The sequence below is a fragment of the Heterodontus francisci genome, chromosome 14 (assembly GCF_036365525.1).
Source record: "Heterodontus francisci isolate sHetFra1 chromosome 14, sHetFra1.hap1, whole genome shotgun sequence".
Classification (NCBI taxonomy): domain Eukaryota; kingdom Metazoa; phylum Chordata; class Chondrichthyes; order Heterodontiformes; family Heterodontidae; genus Heterodontus; species Heterodontus francisci.
Genome location: NC_090384.1, coordinates 15,355,202 through 15,380,339, shown reverse-complemented (window position 1 = coordinate 15,380,339; position 25,138 = coordinate 15,355,202). Strand labels below are relative to the sequence as shown.

General features: G+C 45.2%; 1 protein-coding gene across 4 annotated transcripts in view; it reads right to left on the bottom strand.

Annotated features, from left to right (window-relative positions):
- The window catches only part of agbl2 (AGBL carboxypeptidase 2), a 279,928-nt gene that overhangs the window by 141,496 nt on the left and 113,294 nt on the right, over positions 1 to 25,138 (bottom strand). For all 4 annotated transcript variants that reach the window (XM_068045898.1, XM_068045900.1, XM_068045901.1 and 1 more), the window contains exon 5: positions 14,137 to 14,244. In XM_068045898.1, the coding sequence (XP_067901999.1) occupies positions 14,137 to 14,244 (108 nt within the window). The remainder of the gene's footprint in view (positions 1 to 14,136; positions 14,245 to 25,138) is intronic.

Here is a 25,138-nt window from a genome sequence, read left to right as displayed (position 1 = left end):
CCTTTATTGCTTTCTATTTCCCTCCTGATGTTTGATAAAGTGTCTACAAAACTCGTTTTCACGGCCACATCTCCTTCCTCAGTGACTGTCTCCGGCTCCGACTTATTCCATGTGGATTCCAACTGAAGTTTCATCCTTCATGTTTTGAATCCACCCAGGATTACAGGTATCTCCGAGAAATACAACATTCCTCGGACTGCTGTTCTCGCTGCATCCTGAGATCCACACTCAGTGCTATGCGCCGCCACATGTACACACTGGACCTCTCTCTCCAGCAGCACTGCCTCACTTTATCTCAAAGCTGTTCTACTCCGCAGTTTCATTTCATCCTTCGTCTCATCCGTCGCATGAACAAAAAACTTTTTTTCTTCCTTTCAGGTGTTAAGGAACACAAGCTCCTGCAGCTGATGGGGACTAATGCCCCTCCAGATCCTTCATCCCCTTCACTTCCCTCTGACCCCACCCCTTCTGATCTGACCCCTTGCCATGGATTCACTACACCCTCTGACCTCCCCCTCTCTGATGCTGAATGTCCTGTACTCAGCAATACTCAGTTTTATCCCCTTACGCCCCCACCTCAATGACTTTCACGCTCGGTATGACGTTGAGCTCTTCTTCATTCGCCTTCGTCTCCGGGCTCACTTCTTTGACCAGGAGTCCTCTCCCCGACCAGCAGACCCATTTGCCCGCCTCCAGCATTCTCCCTCCACCTGGACCCCTCACTCTGGCCTTTTACCCGCTCTTGATCTTTTCATTGAAAACTGTCAGCAAGACATTGGCCGTCTCAATTTCTCTGCCCCCCTCACTCACTCTAACCTGCCTCCCTCTGAACTTGCTGCACTCCGTTCTCTCAGGTCTAACCCCAACATTGTCATCAAACGTGCAGACAAGGGTGGTGCTGTTGTTGTATGGTGTACCTTGCAGAAGCTCAACGCCAACTCTCAGACACTTCTTCCTACCTCCCTCTGGACCATGACCCCACCACCAAACATCAAGTGACTGACAACAGGACTGTCACTGACTTCATCTCCTCTGGAGATCTTCCCTCTACAGCTTCCAACCTCATAGATCCGCAACCCCGGACAGCCCGCTTCTACCTCCTTCCCAAAATCCACTAACAGGACTGTCCCGGCAGAACCATCGTTTCAGCCTGTTCCTGCCCCACTGAACTTATTTCTTCCTATCTTGACTCTATCTTTTCTCCCCGGTCCAGTCTCTTCCCACCTACATCCGTGACTCTTCTGATGCCCTACGTCATTTTGACAATTTCCAGTTTCCTGGCCCCAACTGCCTCCTCTTCACTATGGACATCCAATCTCTCTACACCTCCATCCCCCACCAGGATGGTTTGAGGACTCTCCACTTCTTCCTTGAACAGAGGCCCAACCAGTCCGCATCCACCGCCACCCTCTTCCACCTGGCTGAACTTGTTCTCACATTGAACAATTTCTCCTTCAACTCCACTCACTTCCTTCAAGTAAAAGGTGTTGCTATGGGTACCCGCATGGGTCCCAGTTATGCCTGTCTTTTTGTGGGATATGTCGAAGATTCCTTGTTCCAGTCCTACTCAGGCCCCCTCCCCCAACTCTTTCTCCGTACATTGATGACTGTATCGGTGCCGTTTCCTGCTCCCGCCCCGAACTGGAAAAACTTTATCAACTTTGCTTCCAATTTCCACCTTTCTCTCACCTTTACATCTCCGACACTTCCCTTCCCTTCCTCGACTTCTCTGTCTCCATCTCTGGGGATAGGTTGTCTACTAATATTCATTATAAGCCCACCAACTCTCACAGCTACCTCGACTGCACTTCTTCACACCCTGCCTCCTGTAAGGGCTCCATTCCATTCTCCCAGTTTCTCTGTCTCCGTGCATCTACTCTGATGATGCAACCTTCCACGACAGCACTTCAGATATGTCTTCCTTTTTCCTCAACCAAGGATTCTCCCCACTGTGGTTGACAGGGCCCTCGACCTTGTCCAGCCCATTACCCGCACCTCTACCCTCACACCTTCCCCTCACTTCCAGAACCGCGACAGGGTTCCCCTTGTCCTCACTTTCCACCCTACCAGCCTCCACATCCAAAGGATCATCCTCTGCTATTTCTGTCACATCCAGCGTGATGCCACTACCATATGTTTCTTCCCCTCCCCTCCCGTCAGCATTCCGAAGGGATCATTCCCTCCGTGACACCCTGGTCCACTCCTCCATTACCTCCACCACCTCGTCCCCATCCTACAGCACCTTCCCCTGCAAGCGCAGCAAGTGTAATTCCTGCCCATTTACCTCCTCTCTCCTCACTATCCAAGGCGCCAAACACTCCTTTCAGGTGAAGCAGCGATTTACTTGCACTTCTTTCAATGTTGTATCCTGTATTCGCTGATCACAATGTGGTCTCCTCTATATTGGGCAGACCAAAAGCAGACTGGGTGACCGCTTTGCGGAACTCGTCCGCTCAGTCTGAAAGCATGACTCCGAGCTTCCAGTTGCTTCCCATTTCAACACACTCCCCTGCTCACATCTCTGTCCTGGGCTTGCTGCAGTGTTACAGTGAACATCAATGCAAGCTCGAGGAACAGCATCTCATTTACTGATTAGGCACGCTACAGCCTACTGGACTGAACATTGAGTTCAATAATTTCAGAGCATGACGGGTCCCCATTTTTATTGTTAGTTATTTTTTCTTTTTTATTGTTTATTATTTTTATTTGTTTACTTTATTTTAGTTTGTTTCATCATTCATTTTTTTACCAGGTGCCGACCCACTTTTTTTTCATGTTTGTGCCTTGGGTGTTTATGTTAATTTTAATGTCCATTAACACCCTCTCTGCGCTAACACTTTGTCTTTCAGTACACCATTAACATACCGTTTGCCTTTGCTCCATGACCTTCTGGTCAGTTGTTCTATGTGACCCTCTTTCCAATCAATACCTTGCCTTGTGTTATCTGTTGCCCCACCCCTGCTTTATTCGCTTAAAACCTATTATATTTCTAACATCTGCCAGTCACTGACCTGAAAAGTTACCTTTGCTTCTCTCTCCACACATGCTGCCAGACCTTCTGAGTATTCCCAGCATTTCTTGTTTTTATTTCAGATTTATGTCACCTGCAGTATTTTGCTTTTATTATACCAGACCTGACATTGTGCAACCAGATAGGATTAATTAATGACCTCATAGTTAAGGCGCCCCTAGGTAGCAGCGATCATAATATGATTGAATTTTACAGTCAGTTTGAGGGAGAGAAGAGTGGGTCCAAGTCAAGCATTTTAAACTTAAATAAGGGCAATAATGAGTGCATGAAATCAGAGCTAGCTAAAGTAAACTGGCAAATTAGGTTAAGGGATGTCAATAGCGATGCAGTGGCAGACATTTAAGGGGATATTTCAGAATACACAGAATAGATATATTTCAACAAGAAATAAAAATTCCATGGTTAAATGAAACAGTTAAAGATTTAAGAAATTTAAAGAAAAAGCCTATAATTGTGCAAAGATGGGTAGGCAGATCAGAAGATTGGACAGAATATAAAAAACAGCAAAGAATGACTAAAAGATTGATAAGGAAGGTAAAATTAGAGTACAAGAGAAAGCTAGCTAGAAATATAAAGACAGATAATAAGAGTTTCTATAGATATTTAAAAAAGAAAACAGTTAACAAAGTGAACGTTGGTCCTATAGAAAATGAGTTTGGGGCATTAATAATGGATAATCAGGAGATGGCAGATGAATTGAACAGATATTTAGCATCAGTTTTCACTATAGAGCACACAAGTAACATCCCAGAATTAGCTGTAAGTCAGGAAATAGAAGGGAGGGAGGAACTCAAGATAATTACAATCACCAGGGAAGTGGTACCGAACAAATTGCTGGAGCTGCGGGCTGACAAGTCCCCAGGTCCTGATGGACTTCATCCTAGGGTGTTAAAAGAAGTGGCTAGTGAGATAGTTGACGGGTTAGTTTTAATTTTCCAAAATTCCCTAGATTCAGGGAAGGTTCCGCTGGACTGAAAAATAGAAAATGTAACTCCTTAATTCAAAGAGGGAGGGAGAGAGAATGCAGGCAACTACAGGCTAGTTAGCTTAACATCTGTCTTAGAAGATAGGTAGAGGCAATGTGGTTTTGTGAAAGGGAAATCATGTTCAACCAATTTATTGGAGTTCTTTGAGGGAGTTACATGTGCTGTGGATGAAGGGGAACCAGTGGATGTATTGCACTTAGATTTCCAGAAGGTGCCACATCAAAGGTTATTGCAGAAAATAAAAGCTCATGGTGTACGGGGTAACATATTAGCATGGATAGAAGATTGGCTAGCTAACAGGAAACAGAGAGTAGGCATAAATGGGTCATTTTTCTGGTTGGCAAGATGTAATGAGTGATGTGCCACAGGGATCTGTGCTGGGTCCTCAACTTTTTACAATTCATATAAATGACGTAGATGAAGAGACCAAAGGTATGGTTGCTAAATTGGCTGATGACACAAAGATAGGTAGGAAAGTAGGTTGTGAAGAGGACATAAGGAGGTTACAAAGGGATACAGATAGGTTAAGTGAGCGGGCAAAGACCTGGCAAATGGAATATAATGTGGGAAAGTATGAAATTGTCAACTTTGGCAGGAAGAATAAAAAAGCATATTATCTAAATGGTGAGAGATTACGGAGCTCCGAGATGCAGAGGGATCTGGGTGTCCTAGTGCATAATCTTAAAATGTTAGTATGCAGGTACAGTACGTAATTAGGAAAGCTAATAGTATGTTATCGTATATTGTGAGGGGAATTGAATACAAAAGTAGGGAGGTTAGGCTTCAACTATACAGGGCATTGGTGAGACCACTTCTGTGGTACAGTATTGGTCTCCTTATTTAAGGAAGGAAGTAAATGCATTGGCAGCAGTTCAAAGAAGGTTTACTAGACTGATACCTGGAATGGGCGGGCTATATTATGAGGAAAGATTGGACAGGCTAGGCGTGTATCTGCTGGAATTTAGAAGAGCAAGAGGTGACTTGATTGAAACAGACAAGATCCTGAGGGGTCTTGACAGGATGGATGTGGAAAGGATGTTTCTGCTTGTGGGAGAATCTAGAACCAGGGCTCACTGTTTAGAAATAAGGGGTCGCCCATTTAAGTCAGAGATGAGGAGAAATTATTTCTCTGAGGGTCGTGAGTCTTTGGAATTCTCTTCCTCAAAAGGCACTGGAAGCAGAGTCTTTGAATGTTTTTAAGGCGGAGGTAGAAAGATTCTTGATAAGAAAGGGGGTGAAAGGTTATTGGGAGTAGGTGGTAATATGGAGTAATCAATTCAGCGATGAACTTAGTGAATGGCGGAGCAGGCTCGAGAGGCCTACTCCTGCTCCTAATTCATATGTTCGTATGTTACAGTTTTGCCTGCCAATCTTTAATTCCAATTTCCCTGGGCCAGATTCATTCTCACTCCATTGAAACTGGCCCTCCCCCCATGAATTATCTTTACTCTGGAATCCTCCCTGTCCTTTTCCACAGCTAACCTAAACCGCATGACACTCTGATCACTGCTCCCTAAATGTTCCCCTGCCAGCACATGATTCACTTGATCCACCTCATTCTCCAGAACCAGATTCAGCAATGCCCCCTTCCTTGTTGGACTGGTAAATTCTACTGAACATGCTCTAGAAACTCTTTCCCCTCTCTGCCCTTTACGCTATTACTATCACAGTCTATATTCAGATAATTAAAGTCCCTTATTATAACTACTCTATAATTCTTGCACCTCTCTGTAATTTCCTTGCAAATTTGTATCACTATATCTTTACGACTAGTTGGTACCAATGTCATGGTACCTCTATTTTTTGTTAGCTCTGATGAAATATATGCTGTCCTTGACCCCTCGTGACGACCAGGTGAGAAAGCGTTTAATTTTAAACACATCATGTTTTTTGCTTACCCTTGGTGAATCCTTGTTCACCGCTTTCCAATTACAAGGCAAAGAAACCAGCACAAGCAGGCTTTCTTAGGTTTAAAGAAGAAAAGCTGAAATTTATTAAACTTAAACTCTAATTCAGTTAACGCTTACAGATACGAGACGCATCCATGCTAGTATGCATACGTGATACACACATGTAAATAGAGACAGAAAACAGAAGAAAAATAAAGTGGAAAAGTTTGAGGCAATATCTGAAGAGTTTTTGTTCCTGTCCTTCGAGCTCACTGTACAGTCCTTGATTGTAGGCAGATATTGCTTTTTGTTGGAGACCAGTATTCTTCTTAAACCTTGTTCGCTGTAGGAGACTTTTCTCTCTTGGGGGTTCATGTGTCTTCAGTGGATTCAGAGGCTTGTGAGAAAGAGATGGGAGCAGACAGGAGAGATCGTCTCAGTCTCGGAGCAAACAGACTTTTTCAGTTCAAAGCATTTGTACAATTCAGAAAAACCCAGGTTGTCAAGAAGATTGGTCATGTGACTAACTGGTCTTGGATTGTATCACCTGAGCAGTCTCTGGAATGCTCCTCTTACACACAATACCTGGTGATCAATGTCCATTGTAGGTTGAATGTGTCAGGGAATGGTCCTTTGTCCTTCCAATCACCGTCTGTTAATATGCAAATGTCTTTTACAGCCACGGCTGATCTGTTTAACAAGTCCTTTCTTCACTCCAGTAACAGTTTAAAATCAATGTTCATGACAAAATTAATGTGCCCCATTCTTAGCAGGTGGGGGCCTAGCATGACAACATCCTCTCTCTCCAGCACTGTAATATTCTCCTTAATCAATTCAGCCTCCCTCCTCCTTTCTTTCCTTCCCTATCTTTCCTGAACAACTTGGATCCAGGAATATTTAGTACCCAATCCCGTCATTTTTGAGCCAGCACTCTGTTATCGCCACAGCATCATATTTCCACATGACTATCTGCACCTGCAGCTCACCAACCTTATTTACCACACTCTGCGCATTCACATACATGCACAGTAAACATATGTAAACCAGATAATCTGTTTTTGTGATGTTGGTTGAGGGATAAATATTGGCCAGGACACTGGGGAATACTCCCTTGCTCTTCTTTAAAAGAGTGCCATGGGATCTTTTACATCAGATGGGGCCTCAGTTTAACATGTCATTTGAAAGATGGAACAGGGACTGGGTGGGGGTTCTCGTTCTGAGATTAGGGACCCTGGACCTCACACTCTGAGATCAGTCTAGGAAGTAATCAGCATATGTGCCAATCCTCTGTTCTCAAACAGTTAGCCAGATTTAATCTAACTTCAGGATCTCTTCTGTCTGGATTCCCAGCCAAACAATGAGACCGCCGATATTTAACTGAGTAAACAAAAAGAGATTTTCAATCCCAAACACAAAACCATTGCACAGTGAGATCTGAAAGCTGGACATATCTGGGAAAGCCTGGCTCTCAGATGGGAACCAAACAGGCACCCACTGCAGGATCATAGTCTGGGTCAGCCAGGGTGGTGATTGTGGGAATATGTGTCCACACTGCCCTTGTACCTTGTTATTTGTGGGATCAGTACATGATTAGTTAAAACAGCTTTGTGCTGAACAGGAATGTTTTGTGAAGGTGGCCTAAGGCAAAGATGAGGAGCTGAAGGAATGTGTGGAAGTCATTCATCCATGTCTTGATGATCTGGGCAATATTGGTGGTCACTGTGTTTATAATAATGATGTAATTGAAGCAGCTTAAGTGGACCATATAACCATGGTAACAGAATGATTTGGAGAGTTTGAGTTAAGTGCATCTTGTTGGCTGAGTTATTCTTGATGTTTCTTTGTGTGTCATTTAATGTATTGTGATTTAGTGTTAGTATTCCTGAAGTGTAGAGATCAAAAGTAGAATTGGTATAAAAGAGTTTTGAGTAAACATTGTATGTTCTTGTCATGCTGGGATTGTAGAGTGTGATGTTTGTGAGTTCACATGGCAAATTTTGAGCTCAATGCTCAGGGGTTGGCAATGTGACAAGATTTTGAGGTCTGTGACTGGTAATTTCAGGAATGAGAAATTTCCCATTGGCTTCTTCTTTCCAATCAGACTGGCTTAAAAAAAAATCACACTGTCCATTTGACAGCTGAATTGGAATTTCTAAGCTCCGATCTTTATTTAATGCTCATTAACTCTCCTTTCCTTATTGACTGCTGACATGCGCTGAGAGCGGGAACAGTGGCTTCAAACTTCAGACAGATTTGGGGTTTTCCAATGGGTTACGATTTTATAAAAAGTCCACCTAAAATCCACAAATTTGTTCAAAGTTCGGAAACAGCTGTTCCCGCTCTCAGCAACAGTCAGAGAGATGAGCGGGGGCGGGGCAAGAGAGAGACAGAGAGAGAGGGGAGCGGCACGGAGAGAGAGGCAAACAGAGAGAGGGGGGACAGTGAGAGAGTGGGGAGAGAGAGGGGGACAGAGAAAGAGTGGGGATGGGAGAGACAGAGGGGGAGAGAAACAGAGAGAGGGGGGAAGAGAGGGAGAGCGGCAGACAGAGAGAGAATGGGGAGAGAGGGGGAGGGGACAGAGAGAGAGTGTTAACTTGGGTGTCTGGATTACTAGTCCAGTGACATTAACACTATGCCACCGTCTCCCCATCATGATTTCTATGCTCTAGCATGCACTACTTTCACTTGGGACACAAGCCACAGGTTCAGTGGCATGTTGAAAGTTACTGGAATTTTACTTCTATATCAATGTTGCAATTTCACTGCTATCCATTTGGAATCACATTGTTCCAGAACCCGAATTGAGGGAAAACAGGCAAGCCAATCCAAAGAATTTCCAGAAGTCAGCACTGTAAGTTCCTCATGAATACAAGAGTATGGTGTAATGTGGCTGAGTGATATTGGTGAAAACACAATGCTGCTGACCCATATACAATAGTTAGTAACTAGAATGTAATGAACAGCTTTAATAAACCTTAATCTATGATCTATCAAAATCCATGCTGCATTTGCAGTTTTAAAAGGTGTCAGGGAAGACATAGTAAAAATTTATTATGTTTCAATGATCATGTTAGAAACAGTCATTAACTGATTTTTTTTTGCTGTGAATTGGATTAAAGGACAAGTTTTACAAGTATATCAAAGATCATTAACTGCAATGTGCATCATTTACTATCCAGTTTGAGGGCAGATAACCTGAGTGGCCAATGTCATTGGAAAGTTGTCTGTATCACATTATGACTACATGGTGTGACATGGGTAATTCCCACTGTTCAACTCCTACCTGATCGCAGCAAGAGTATTTCTAGTAGAATTTAGCCCCTTGGTGTTTTATTTTTCAAATAACAGACAGCGACAGGTTTTCTTGCAGCTTTTAAAAACAGAAAGTCAATTGTTTATTGATCAATGTGCCTTATCCTGAAATTGTCACAACTGCATCCACTCATGCATTTGCTCACACACACATATACACAAGAGACAGATAGAGAAGGGAAAAAGGAAGGTGACTTTTAGTAGGAGGGGGGATGGTTACAACAAACCTATTGAATTCTCTTGGAAATCAACTTATCGATGGATGCAGACCTGAGATGATTGTAGCTTTCTCTCATGATTGAAAGTTCCATGGAAGACGATGGGATCCATCTAGCTCTCACTGCTGTAAAATGTAGACGTAGGATTCTGCAGGAGGGCATGTGCTATCTGGCTTGGCTGGAACACAAGCTGTTAGGATGTTGCTTCTTTCTCTCTGGCTGGCTGTCTTTTTTTAAATAAGGTAAAGCTGTTATCTCTCAACCCGTTAGGAGATGGTTTGGTCTCTTCCCATGGTGATCGCAAAATAGCCCAGGATGTGGCTATTTCACAACTTCTTTGTTTCAGAAGAAGACATTCAATTCTGGAATGTTTTAGGATAGGTGTAGGATGGGTTCAATTGACACCACTTAACTTTGAAGATCTGTCCTTTGTCTTTGTCAGACAGTTTGAATGCACAAAAGGCCAATCCCTTTTTCTTAAAAGGTTTATTTTTTAAAGACAAAGTCAGTTTTTCATAACTCTTCAGAGTTAGTCCCTGATTGTTGTAACATTGCAGTTCCGGTGTGCGTGACAATATCATTCCATCTTTGCTAACAGGTAAAAGATTTGGCGTGGACATAAATTGGGTCATCTGGAGTACAATCTTACAGATAGTGAATAAACATTTTGTAACTGAATAAACATGCAGTAACAACCGCTCAACTTATTGCAGAAAAGCCTTTTGTCAATTTTCTTGTCAGAGCTGAATCAGAATCAATAGTGATAGACTGAGAAACAGGCACAAGTGTATTTAAGAGAATTGTTTTATGGAGCAACTGAAGGGTGCTCTTTAGTTGTAATTGTGTTTATCTAATTTTGTCACTAGCTTTGGTGAGAAAATGACATTTTGTCCATGAGAGATTCTGTTGTTTCTGTATTTCAGAATCCAGGACATAGATTAACAGCCTGTCAAGGTGAATAAACTAGTCTTGGCTACCTATCATTAATCTCTCTGTCCTTTCCTGTCCCAATCTACTTTTCTGCTTTACATGCCTCTTGTGAAGTACTATCTATAAAATTCTCTTGATTTGGAGATCACTGCCCTTTTGTTGGCCAGCCCGTCTTCATAGAGTCAGAGTTATACAGCACAGAAACAGGCCCTTCAGTCCATTGTGTCCGTGCTGGCCATCAAACACCTATCTATTCTAATCCCATTTTCTAGCACTTGGCCCATAGCCTTGTATGCTATGGCATTTCAAGTGCTCATCTAAATACTTCTTAAATGTAGTGAGGGTTCCTGCCTCTACCAACCCTTCAGGCAGTGTGTTCTAGTTTCCAACCACCCTCTGGATGAAAAAGTTTTCCCTCAAATCCCCTCTAAACCTCCTGCCCCTTACCTTAAATCTATGCCCCCTGGTTATTGACACCGTTGCTAATGGAAAAACTTTCTTCCTATCTACCCTATCTATGCCCCTAATAAATTTGTATACCTCAATCAGGTCTCCCCTCAGTCTTCCCTGCTCTAAGGAAAACAACCCAAGCCTATCCAATCTCTCTTCATAGCTGAAATGCTCCAGCCCAGGCAACATCCTGGTGAATCTCCTCTGCACGCTCTCCAGTACAATCACATCCTTCCTATAGTGTGGCGACCAGAACTGTACACAGTACTCCAGCTTACTTCAGACACTTATTACAAGCAGGTGGAGAAGTTGCACAAACATTGATCTTCATGGGTAAAATTATCTTGTGACAACAGCAGTGTGAGAAATGGTCCATCTTCCTATTGCTGATTTTTCTACTGCCTCACCTCAATAACCACAATAACAATCCTCTCCTTGAGATTCATGGTTTATTGGATGGATTTACACTCCTGACAGTGTGAATCCACTGAGGTCATCCGATAAGGTCCATCTACCACCCATGACATGGTGCAGCTAGCTCTATTCTGTCTACAAAAGTAACTTGCATTGGCACTGCACACTATTTCGCTTGCTAGCCAGCTAATACAGTTGCGCTGCTCTCCATTGATGTTTGTATGCTTAGCTACTTTATTTAGAAGAGGAAAAGTGTTTTAAATCGGACAGTATTTTGATGGCATTAGATTGGCTATACACTTTATATACAGATTAATTGCCCCCGTGTTGATGGCTGAGTCAATAATTTTGTCAAATCTCCGGGGTGCAACATGTTGGTGCCTATCCCTGGCCCTACTGAAATCATGGGCTGGATTTTACCTTAGGCAGATGGGAATTCACCACCGACGTAAAAGTCGGTGGCGAACCCACTTCTGCCTAGCCCGGGGATCCGTCCCGCATTTTATGGGTTCCTGGGCTTTAATTGTCCCAAGGCAGGACTTCCAACCGCTAGATGAAGTTCCACCTCAGTGAGCCGCTGGTCAATCAGCCGGCCGGAAGCTCTTAGTCCCAGCAGCACCACTGGGAGCAGTGGCCACTGTTGGGACTGCAGCCCAGCCGACGACCTGGAGCCAGGAGTGAACGTAAGTTGGACTTGCCTCACCAGGGGGATCGGTCGGGCCCTGGTGAGGCTGGGGTGGTCATTTGTGGAGGGGGGGGGTCATCTTGTGTCCCGGGGGTGGGTTGGGAGGCAGGGTGGCCCTTGTGCCCGACTGCGATGACACACCCCGGCGCGCGGAAAGGCTGGCAGCTATCGCTGGGCGGCCTTTCACGTCCCCAGCATGCCCGCTTGCCATGGGTAAAATATCCGTGGAGGCAGGCGAAGGCCCTTAACTGGCCATCAAGTGGCCACTTAGGGGCCTTGAGTGGCCTCAGACGGGCAGGCTGTCTCCCCCCCACCCAACTGGCGTAAAGTTGGCCGGAGGCGGAAGCGGGGCGGGAAGGCCTCCCGGAGCCTCCGGCTCAATTTTACACTGCCGCCGTGCCACCATCCGACCGCTGGGGTGGCGTAAAATTCAGCTCCATGTCTTCTCCTGAAATCCCCAGTATCACAGATGCCAGTCTTCAGCCAATTCGATTCACTCCATGTGATGTTAAGAAATGACTGAAGGCACTGGATACTGCAAAGGCTATGGGCCCGGACAATATTCCAGCAATAGTACTGAAGACCTGTGCTCCAGAACTTGCTGCACCCCTAGCCAAGCTGTTCCAGTATAGCAACAACACTGGCATCTACCCTGCAATGTTGAAAATTGCCCAAGTACACAAAAAGCAGGACAAGGCCAACCTGGCCAATTATCGCCCCATCAGACTACTCTCAATCATCAGTAAAGTGATGGAAGGTGTTGTCAACAGTGCTATCAAGCGGCACTTGCTTAGCAATAACCTGCTCAATGACGCTTAGTTTCGGTTCCGCCAGGGCCACTCAGTTCCAGACCTCATTACAGCCTTGGTTCAAACATGGACAAAAGAGCTGAACTCAAGAGAGTGACTGCCGTTGACATTAAGGTAGTATTTGACTGAATATGGCATCAAGGAGTCCTAGCAAAACTGAAGTCAATGGGAATCAGGGGGAAAACTCTCCACTGGTTAGTCATACCTAGTGCAAAGGAAGATGGTTGTGGTTGTTGGAGGTCAATCATTTCAGCTCCAGGACATCACTGCAGAAGTTACTCAGAGTAGTGTCCTAGGCCCAACTGTCTTCAGCTGCTTTATCAATGACCTTCCTTCAATCATAAGGTCAGAAATGGGGATATTCGCTGATAATTGCACAATGTTCAGCACCATTCGTGATTCCTCAGATGCTGAAGCAGTTTGTGTGGAAATGCAGCAAGACCTGGACAACATCCAGGCTTGGGCTGATAAGTGGCAATTAAAATTTGCGCCTCACAAGTGCCAGGCAATGACCATCTCCAACAAGAGAGAATCTAACCATCTCCCCTTGAAGTTCAATGGCATTACCATTGCTGAATTCCCCACTATCAACATCCTGTGGGTTACCATTGACCAGAACTGAACTGGAGTAGCCATATAAATACAGTGGCTACAAGAGCAGGTCAGAGGCTAGGAATCCTGCGGCAAGTAACTCACCTCCTGACTCCCCAAAGCCTGTCCACCATCTAAAAGGCACAAGTCAGGAGTGTGATGGAATACTCTCCACTTGCCTGGATGGGTGAAGCTCCAACAACACTCAAGAAGCTTGCCACCATGACAAAGCAGCTCACTTGATTGGCACACCATCCACAAACATTCACTCCCTCCACCACCGATGCACAGTGGCAGCAGTGTGTACCATCTACAAGATGCACTGCAGCAACTCATCAAGGGTCCTCATACAGCACCTTCCAAACTCGTGACCTCTACCACCTGGAAGGAAAAGGGCAGCAGATGCATGGGAACACCACCACCTGCAAGTTCCCATCCAAGTCACACACCATCCTGACTTGGAACTATATCACCGTTCCTTCACTGTCACTGGGTCAAAATCCTGGAACTCCCTTCCTAACAGCACTGTGGGTGTACCTACACCCCATGGACTGCAGCAGTTCAAGAAGGCAGCTCACCACCACCTTCTCAAGGACAATTAGGGATGGGCAATAAATGCTGTCCTAGCCAGCGACACCCACATCCCATAAAAAAACAAATTTTAAAAAATGTAGTATGATTTACCTGGGTACTCAAGTCGGCTGTGTAACTTGAACTGGTGTAAGTCCTGATTCTGCGTTTGTTATAAATGATATCTGTGTACTCTGGTGTTTAAAGTAACAAAACGAATTAGAACTAGGAAGCAGTCCAACAGTGATTACCTCCATCGATACAGAACACCATGTCCCTTCCATTATTCCCTACACAGGTGGGCATGTGTTCCTGCCAGCTGCGCTGGTACAGCTTCTCTGGCTCTGGGGGGGTCCATTCTGCAGGAGAAAACAAAATTTGCAATCAGCAACACCTGTGACCAGAAAAAGAAAGTGAAAATCATTTCGGTACAGATTGCCCTGCCTGTGCTTTTTCCTCAGAGTTCTGCTCCTCCCTCACTCTTCCTTCTCCACGTCAATGGCTTCTTTTGCTCACCATCCAATTTTCTAGTGATACCAAGCATTGGGAGGACAGAAGACACCTCATTTCTTTGTCCCCAGAAATAACACCCCCTTGACCCTATTACTGCATGATCAGCATGAAGCTCTGTGCCCCTGCTCAGCCCTGAGCTGAACCTCAGACCCCACCTCCAGTCCCACATCAAGACTCTTTCCACCTCCATACAATCAACCCCATCCATCCTTACCTCACTTTCCTCCAGTCTCACCTACATAACATGTTCCCCGTCATCATCTGATACTTTGCCCAGCCAAACTCCACCTCGTCCGGAACACTCCCCAGTTAAACTCCACTTCATCTAATACTCTCTCCAGTCAAACTATACCTCATCGAAAACTCTCAATTTAAATTGAGAAGTGCTTTACTTGTTAATTTATTTAATTTTTTTATGAAATGAAATTTTAAACACATTATCTTACTACCATATATTGGGAGTTAGTTACTTGACAGGAAGAAAATATTTTGGCTGTGAAATAATCCAGACTGAGGCCTGAGAGATAGGCCCCACCCCACTTCTTATCACACAGCAATTCAAGAAATGCCTGGCGGAGGAAATGCAGGAGAACGTTTTCCAGTTTCTCGGTGTGGAGCAGCAGCAGAAACCCCCCGCTAACCTATTCTGGACGTCCGCCTTCGACTATGAGCCGAGGGCTGAGGATAAGCTCATCCTGCGCAAAGGGGACGTGGTGGAGGTTGCGTGCCTGGTTCCCGGGGTGGGGGTGGGGTGGGGTGGGGATGTGCATCCTGGGCCTCGGAGAGAGGGCAGGCTTGTGTGGTCTGGATCTCAGGGAGAGGTCGGGGGTTGAGGTGCGTTTGGAGTTTGGGGAGCTAGTGACAGTGGTTGTAACAGGGAGTTGGAAGAGGGAGGAGTTTTGCGGGGATGCTGGGGTTTTGTCCCTGGCTAGTACGGCTTTTATCCCCGGCTAATTGGGGGTTTTATCCCCGGCTAATTGGGGGTTTTATCCCCGGCTAATTGGGGGTTTTATCCCCGGCTAATTGGGGGTTTTAATCCCTGGGTTATTGAGGGTTTTATCCCTGTGTTCTTGTGGGTTTTAATCCCCGGGTTATTGGGAATTTCATCCCTGGCTTATTAGGGATTCTATCCCTGGATTGTTACGGATTTTATCCCTGGGTTATTGAGGTTTTTAATCTCTGGGTTATTGGGCGTTTTATCCCCTGTGTTTATCCTCTCATCTAAACCTCTCCCCAGTAAAACACCAGTCATCAAAACCTCCCATCAGTAAAAGACATCTCACCTAAAACTCCCCCAGTCAAACACCCCTCATCTCAACGTCTCCCCAATAAAACTCCCCTCATCAAAAACTCTCCCCAGTAAAGCACCTCTCATCCAAACACTCCCCAGTAAAACACCCCTCACCTAAAACTCTCCCTAGTAAAATCTCACTCATCTAAAACTCTCCCGAGTAAAATCTCTCATCTAAAACTCTCCCCAGTAAAACAACCCTCATCTAAAACACTCCCCAGTAAAATTCCACTCATCTAAAACTCTCTCCAACAAGGGAGAATCTAACCATCTCCCCTTGACATTCAACGGCATTACCATCGCTGAATCCCCCATTATCAACATCTTAGGGGCTACCATTGACCAGAAACTGAACTGAAGTAGCCATATAAATACAGTGGCTACAAGAGCAGGTCAGAGGCTAGGAATCCTGAGGCGAGTAATTCACCTCCTGACTCCCCAAAGCCTGTCCACCATCTACAAGGCACAAGTCAGGAGTGTGATGGAATACTGTCCACTTGCCTGGATGGGTGGAGCTCCAACACTCAAGAAGCTTGACACCATCCAGGACAAAGCAGCCCGCTTGATTAGCACCCCATTTACAAACATTCACTTCCTCCATCACCGAAGCACAGTGGCAGCAGTGTGTACCATCTACAAGATGCACTGCAGCAATGCACCAAGGCTCCTTAGACAGCACCTTCCAAACCCGCATCCTCTACCAACTAGAAGGACAAGGGCAGCACATACATGGGAACACCACCACCTGCAAGTTCCCCTCCAAGTCACACACCATCCTGACTTGGAACTATATCACCGTTCCTTCACTGTCGAGGGTCAAAATCCTGGAACTCCCTTCCTAACAGCACTGTGGGTGTACCTACCCCACATGGACTGCAGCGGTTCAAGAAGGCAGCTCACCACCACCTTCTCTAGGACAATTAGGGATGGGCAATAAATGCTGGCCTGGCCAGCGACGACCACATCCCATGAATGAATTAAAAAAAAGTAAAACACCCCTCATCTAAAACACTCCCCAGTAAAACAGCCCTCATCTAAAACTCTCCCAGTAAAACACCCCTCATCTAAAACACTCCCCAGTAAAACACCACTCATCTAAAACTCTGCCCAGTAAAACACCCCTCATCTAAAACACTCCCCAGTGAAACACCCCTCATCTAAAACTCTCCTCAGTAAAACACCTCTCATCTAAAACACTCCCCAGTAAAACACCCCTCATCTAAAACTCTCCCCAGAAAACACCCCTCATCTAAAACTCTCCCCAGTAAAACACCCCTCATCTAAAACACTCCCCAGTAAAACACCACTTATCTAAAATTCTCCCCTGTAAAGCACCCCAACATTGACTGGGATTCACTTAGTGTTAGAGGTCTAGATGGAGCAGAATTTGTAAGGAGCATCCAGGAGGGTTTTCTGGAGCAGTATGTAAATAGTCCAACTCGGGAAGGGGCCATACTGGACCTGGTGTTGGGGAGTGAGCCCGGCCAGGTGTTTGAAGTTTCAGTAGGGGACTACTTTGGGAATAGAGATCACAATTCCGTAAGTTTTAGAATACTCATGGACAAAGACAAAAGTGGTCCCAAAGGAAGAGTGCTAAATTGGGGGAAGGCCAACTATACCAAAATTCGGCAGGAGCTGGGGAATGTAGATTGGGAGCAGCTGTTTGAAGGTAAATCCACATTTGATATGTGGGAGGCTTTTAAAGAGAGGTTGATTAGCGTGGAGAGACATGTTCCTGTGAAAATGAGGGATAGAAATGGCAAGATTAGGGAACCATGGATGACAGGTGAAATTGTGAGACTAGCTAAGAGGAAAAAGGAAGCATACATAAGGTCGAGGAGGCTGAAGAAAGACGAAGCTTTGAAAGAATATCGGGAATGTAGGACCAATCTGAAACGAGGAATTAAGAGGGCTAAAAGGGGTCATGAAATATTTTTAGCAAACAGGGTTAAGGAAAATCCCAAAGCCTTTTATTCATATATAAGGAGCAAGAGGGTAACTAGAGAAAGGATTGGCCCACTCAAGGACAAAGGAGGAAAGTTATGCGTGGAGTCAGAGAAAATGGATGAGATTCTAAACGAGTACTTTGCATCGGTATTCACCGAGGAGAGGGACATGACGGATGTTGAGGTTAGGGACAGATGTTTGATTACTCTAGGTCAAGTCGGTATAAGGAGGGAAGAAGTGTTGGGTATTCTAAAAGGCATTAAGGTGGACAAGTCCCCAGGTCCGGATGGGATCTATCCCAGGTTTCTGAGGGAAGCGAGAGGGGAAATAGTTGGGGCCTTAACAGATATCTTTGCAGCATCCTTAAACACGGGTGAGGTCCCGGAGGACTGGAGAATTGCTAATGTTGTCCCCTTGTTTAAGAAGGGTAGCAGGGAAAATCCAGGTAATTATAGACCGGTGAGCCTGACGTCAGTGGAAGGGAAGCTGCTGGAGAAGATACTGAGGGATAGGATCTATTCCCATTTGGAAGAAAATGGGCTGAACAGTGATAGGCAACATGGTTTTGTGCAGGGAAGGTTATGTCTTACCAACTTAATAGAATTCTTTGAGGAAGTGACAAAGTTGATTGATGAGGGAAGGGCTGCAGATGTCATATACATGGACTTCAGTAAGGCGTTTGATAAGGTTCCCCATGGTAGGCTGATGGAGAAAGTGAAGGCGCTTGGGGTCCAAGGTGTACTAGCTAGATGGATAAAGAACTGGCTGGGCAACAGGAGACAGAGAGTAGCAGTGGAAGGGAGTTTCTCAAAATGGAGACGTGTGACCAGTGGTGTTCCACAGGGATCCGTGCTGGGACCACTGTTGTTTGTGATATACATTAATGATTTGGAGGAAAGTATAGGTGGACTGATTAGCAAGTTTGCAGACGACACTAAGATTGGTGGAGTAGCAGATAGTGAAGGGGACTGTCAGACAATACAGCAGAATATACATAGATTGGAGAGTTGGGCAGAGAAATGGCAGATGTAGTTCAATCAGGGCAAATGCGAGGTGATTTTGGAAGATCCAATTCAAGAGTGAACTATACAGTAAATGGAAAAGTCCTGGGGAAAATTGATGTACAGAGAGATTTGGGTATTCAGGTCCATTGTTGCCTGAAGGTGGCAACGCAGGACAATAGAGTGGTCAAGAAGGCATACGGCATGCTTTCCTTCATCGGACGGGGTATTGAGTACAAGGGTTGGCAGGTCATGTTACAGTTGTATAAGACTTTGGTTCGGCCACATTTGGAATACTGCGTGCAGTTCTGGTCGCCACATTACCAAAAGGATGTAGATGCTTTGGAGAGGGTGCAGAGGAGGTTCACCAGGTTGTTGCCTGGTATGGAGGGCGCTAGCTATGAAGAGAGGTTGAGCAGATTAGGATTATTTTCATTAGAAAGACGGAGGTTCAGGGGGGACCTGATTGAGGTGTACAAAATCATGAGAGGTATAGACAGGGTGGATAGCAAGAAGCTTTTTCCCCAGAGTGTGGGGATTCAATTACTAGGGGTCACGAGTTCAAAGTGAGAGGGGAAAAGTTGAGGGGGGATATGCGTGGAAAGTTCTTTACGCAGAGGGAGGTGGGTGCCTGGAACGCGTTGACAGCGGAGGTGGTAGACGCGGGCACGATAGCGTCTTTTAAGATGTATCTAGACAGATACATGAATGGGCAGGAAGCAAAGAGATACAGACCCTTAGAAAATAGGCGACATGTTTAGATAGAGGATCTGGATTGGCGCTGGCTTGGAGGGCCGAAGGGACTGTTCCTGTGCTGTAATTTTCTTTGTTCTTTGTTCCATCCAAAACACCCCCCATCCAAAACACTCCCCATCCAAAACACTCCCCAGGAAAACACCCCTCATCGAAAACACTCCCCAGTAAAACTCCACTCATCCAAAACAGTCCCCAGTAAAACTCCACTCATCCAAAACAGTCCCCAGTCAAACACCTCTCATCTAAAACTCTCCCCAGTAAAACTCCACTCATCTAAAACTCTCCCCAGTAAAACTCCACTCATCTAAAACTCTCCCCAGTAAAACTCCACTCATCTAAAACTCTCCCCAGTAAAACTCCACTCATCTAAAACTCTCCCCAGTAAAACTCCACTCATCTAAAACTCTCCCCAGTAAAACTCCACTCATCTAAAACTCTCCCCAGTGCAGCACACCTCATCTAAAACTCTCCCCAGGAAAACACCCCTCATCGAAAACACTCCCCAGGAAAACACCCCTCATCTAAAACACTCCCCAGGAAAACACCCCTCATCTAAAACACTCCCCAGGAAAACACCCCTCATCTAAAACACTCCCCAGGAAAACACCCCTCATCTAAAACACTCCCCAGGAAAACACCCCTCATCTAAAACACTCCCCAGGAAAACACCCCTCATCTAAAACACTCCCCAGGAAAACACCATTCATCTAAAACACTCCCCAGTAAAACTGCTCTCATCTAAAACACTCCCCAGTAAAACTCCACTCATCTAAAACACTCCCCAGTAAAACTCCACTCATCTAAAACACTCCCCAGTAAAACTCCTCTCATCTAAAACACTCCCCAGTAAAACTCCTCTCATCCAAAACAGTCCCCAGTAAAACTCCTCTCATCCAAAACAGTCCCCAGTAAAACTCCTCTCATCTAAAACACTCCCCAGGAAAACTCCACTCATCCAAAACACTCCCCAGTGAAACACCCCTCATCTAAAACTCTCCCCAGTAAAACACCCCTCATCTAAAACACTCCCCAGTAAATCTCCTCTCATCTAAAACACTCCCCAGTAAAACACCCCGCACATAAAACACTCCCCAGTAAAACACCCCTCATTGAAAACACTCCCCAGTGCAGCACCCCTCATCTAAAACTCTCCCCAGTAAAACTCCCCTCATCTAAAACACTCCCCAGTGAAACACCCCTCATCTAAAACTCTCCCCAGTAAAACACCCCTCATCTAAAACTCTCCCCAGTAAATCTCCTCTCATCTAAAACACTCCCCAGTAAAACACCCCGCACGTAAAACACTCCCCAGTAAAACACCCCTCATCGAAAACACTCCCCAGTAAAACTCCACTCATCTAAAACTCTCCCCAGTAAAACTCCCCTCATCTAAAACACTCCCCAGTAAAACTCCCCTCATCTAAAACACTCCCCAGTAAAACTCCCCTCATCTAAAACACTCCCCAGTAAAACTCCCCTCATCTAAAACACTCCCCAGTAAAACTCCCCTCATCTAAAACACTCCCCAGTGAAACACCCCTCATCTAAAACTCTCCCCAGTAAAACACCCCTCATCTAAAACACTCCCCAGTAAATCTCCTCTCATCTAAAACACTCCCCAGTAAAACACCCCGCACGTAAAACACTCCCCAGTAAAACACCCCTCATCGAAAACACTCCCCAGTCAAACTCCACTCATCTAAAACACTCCCCAGTAAATCTCCTCTTATCTAAAACACTCCCCAGTAAAACACCCCGCACGTAAAACACTCCCCAGTAAAACACCCCTCATCGAAAACACTCCCCAGTGCAGCACCCCTCATCTAAAACTCTCCCCAGTAAAACACCCCTCATCTAAAACACTCCCCAGTAAATCTCCTCTCATCTAAAACACTCCCCAGTAAAACACCCCGCACGTAAAACATTCCCAGTAAAACACCCCTCATCGAAAACACTCCCCAGTAAAACTCCACTCATCTAAAACTCTCCCCAGTAAAACTCCCCTCATCTAAAACACTCCCCAGTAAAACTCCCCTCATCTAAAACACTCCCCAGTAAAACTCCCCTCATCTAAAACACTCCCCAGTAAAACTCCCCTCATCTAAAACACTCCCCAGTAAAACACCCCGCACGTAAAACACTCCCCAGTAAAACACCCCTCATCTAAAACTCTCCCCAGTAAAACTCCACTCATCTAAAACACTCCCCAGTAAAACTCCACTCATCTAAAACACTCCCCAGTAAAACTCCACTCATCTAAAACACTCCCCAGTAAAACTCCACTCATCTAAAACACTCCCCAGTAAAACTCCACTCATCTAAAACACTCCCCAGTAAAACTCCACTCATCTAAAACACTCCCCAGTAAAACTCCACTCATCTAAAACACTCCCCAGTAAAACTCCACTCATCTAAAACACTCCCCAGTAAAACTCCACTCATCTAAAACACTCCCCAGTAAAACTCCACTCATCTAAAACACTCCCCAGTAAAACTCCTCTCATCTAAAACACTCCCCAGTAAAACTCCTCTCATCTAAAACACTCCCCAGTAAAACACCCCGCACGTAAAACACTCCCCAGTAAAACACCCCTCATCGAAAACACACCCCAGTAAAACTCCACTCATCTAAAACACTCCCCAGTAAAACTCCACTCATCTAAAACACTCCCCAGTAAAACTCCACTCATCTAAAACACTCCCCAGTAAAACTCCACTCATCTAAAACACTCCCCAGTAAAACTCCACTCATCTAAAACACTCCCCAGTAAAACTCCACTCATCTAAAACACTCCCCAGTAAAACTCCACTCATCTAAAACACTCCCCAGTAAAACTCCACTCATCTAAAACACTCCCCAGTAAAACTCCTCTCATCTAAAACACTCCCCAGTAAAACACCCCGCACGTAAAACACTCCCCAGTAAAACACCCCTCATCGAAAACACACCCCAGTAAAACTCCACTCATCTAAAACTCTCCCCAGTAAAACTCCACTCATCTAAAACACTCCCCAGTAAAACTCCACTCATGTAAAACACTCCCCAGTAAAACTCCACTCATGTAAAACACTCCCCAGTAAAACTCCACTCATGTAAAACACTCCCCAGTAAAACTCCACTCATCTAAAACTCTCCCCAGTAAAACTTCACTCATCTAAAACTCTCCCCAGTAAAACTCCACTCATCTAAAACTCTCCCCAGTGCAGCACACCTCATCTAAAACTCTCCCCAGGAAAACACCCCTCATCGAAAACACTCCCCAGGAAAACACCCCTCATCTAAAACACTCCCCAGGAAAACACCCCTCATCTAAAACACTCCCCAGGAAAACACCCCTCATCTAAAACACTCCCCAGGAAAACACCCCTCATCTAAAACACTCCCCAGGAAAACACCCCTCATCTAAAACACTCCCCAGTAAAACTCCTCTCATCTAAAACACTCCCCAGTAAAACTCCACTCATCTAAAACACTCCCCAGTAAAACTCCTCTCATCCAAAACACTCCCCAGTGAAACACCCCTCATCTAAAACTCTCCCCAGTAAAACACCCCTCATCTAAAACACTCCCCAGTAAATCTCCTCTCATCTAAAACACTCCCCAGTAAAACACCCCGCACGTAAAACACTCCCCAGTAAAACACCCCTCATCGAAAACACTCCCCAGTGCAGCACCCCTCATCTAAAACTCTCCCCAGTAAAACTCCCCTCATCTAAAACACTCCCCAGTGAAACACCCCTCATCTAAAACTCTCCCCAGTAAAACACCCCTCATCAAAAACACTCCCCAGTAAATCTCCTCTCATCTAAAACACTCCCCAGTAAAACACCCCTCATCGAAAACACTCCCCAGTAAAACTCCACTCATCTAAAACTCTCCCCAGTAAAACTCCCCTCATCTAAAACACTCCCCAGTAAAACTCCCCTCATCTAAAACACTCCCCAGTAAAACTCCCCTCATCTAAAACACTCCCCAGTGAAACACCCCTCATCTAAAACTCTCCCCAGTAAAACACCCCGCACGTAAAACACTCCCCAGTAAAACACCCCTCATCGAAAACACTCCCCAGTAAAACTCCACTCATCTAAAACTCTCCCCAGTAAAACTCCACTCATCTAAAACTCTCCCCAGTAAAACTCCACTCATCTAAAACTCTCCCCAGTAAAACTCCACTCATCTAAAACACTCCCCAGTAAAACTCCACTCATCTAAAACACTCCCCAGTAAAACTCCACTCATCTAAAACACTCCCCAGTCAAACTCCACTCATCTAAAACACTCCCCGGTAAATCTCCTCTTATCTAAAACACTCCCCAGTAAAACACCCCGCACGTAAAACACTCCCCAGTAAAACACCCCTCATCGAAAACACTCCCCAGTAAATCTCCTCTCATCTAAAACAGTCCCCAGTAAAACACCCCGCACGTAAAACACTCCCCAGTAAAACACCCCTCATCTAAAACACTCCCCAGTAAATCTCCTCTCATCTAAAACAGTCCCCAGTAAAACACCCCGCACGTAAAACACTCCCCAGTAAAACACCCCTCATCGAAAACACTCCCCAGTAAAACTCCACTCATCTAAAACTCTCCCCAGTAAAACTCCCCTCATCTAAAACACTCCCCAGTAAAACTCCCCTCATCTAAAACACTCCCCAGTGAAACACCCCTCATCTAAAACACTCCCCAGTAAAACACCCCTCATCTAAAACACTCCCCAGTAAATCTCCTCTCATCTAAAACACTCCCCAGTAAAACACCCCGCACGTAAAACACTCCCCAGTAAAACACCCCTCATCGAAAACACTCCCCAGTAAAACTCCACTCATCTAAAACTCTCCCCAGTAAAACTCCACTCATCTAAAACTCTCCCCAGTAAAACTCCACTCATCTAAAACTCTCCCCAGTAAAACTCCACTCATCTAAAACTCTCCCCAGTAAAACTCCAATCATCTAAAACTCTCCCCAGGAAAACTCCACTCATCTAAAACACTCCCCGGTAAATCTCCTCTTATCTAAAACACTCCCCAGTAAAACACCCCGCACGTAAAACACTCCCCAGTAAAACACCCCTCATCGAAAACACTCCCCAGTAAATCTCCTCTCATCTAAAACAGTCCCCAGTAAAACACCCCGCACGTAAAACACTCCCCAGTAAAACACCCCTCATCTAAAACACTCCCCAGTAAATCTCCTCTCATCTAAAATAGTCCCCAGTAAAACACCCCGCACGTAAAACACTCCCCAGTAAAACACCCCTCACCGAAAACACTCCCCAGTAAAACTCCACTCATCTAAAACTCTCCCCAGTAAAACTCCCTTCATCTAAAACACTCCCCAGTAAAACTCCCCTCATCTAAAACACTCCCCATTAAAACTCCCCTCATCTAAAACACTCCCCAGTGAAACACCCCTCATCTAAAACACTCCCCAGTAAAACACCCCTCATCTAAAACACTCCCCAGTAAATCTCCTCTCATCTAAAACACTCCCCAGTAAAACACCCCGCACGTAAAACACTCCCCAGTATAACACCCCTCACCGAAAACACTCCCCAGTAAAACTCCACTCATCTAAAACTCTCCCCAGTAAAACTCCACTCATCTAAAACTCTCCCCAGTAAAACTCCACTCATCTAAAACTCTCCCCAGTAAAACTCCACTCATCTAAAACACTCCCCAGTAAAACTCCACTCATCTAAAACACTCCCCAGTAAAACTCCACTCATCTAAAACTCTCCCCAGT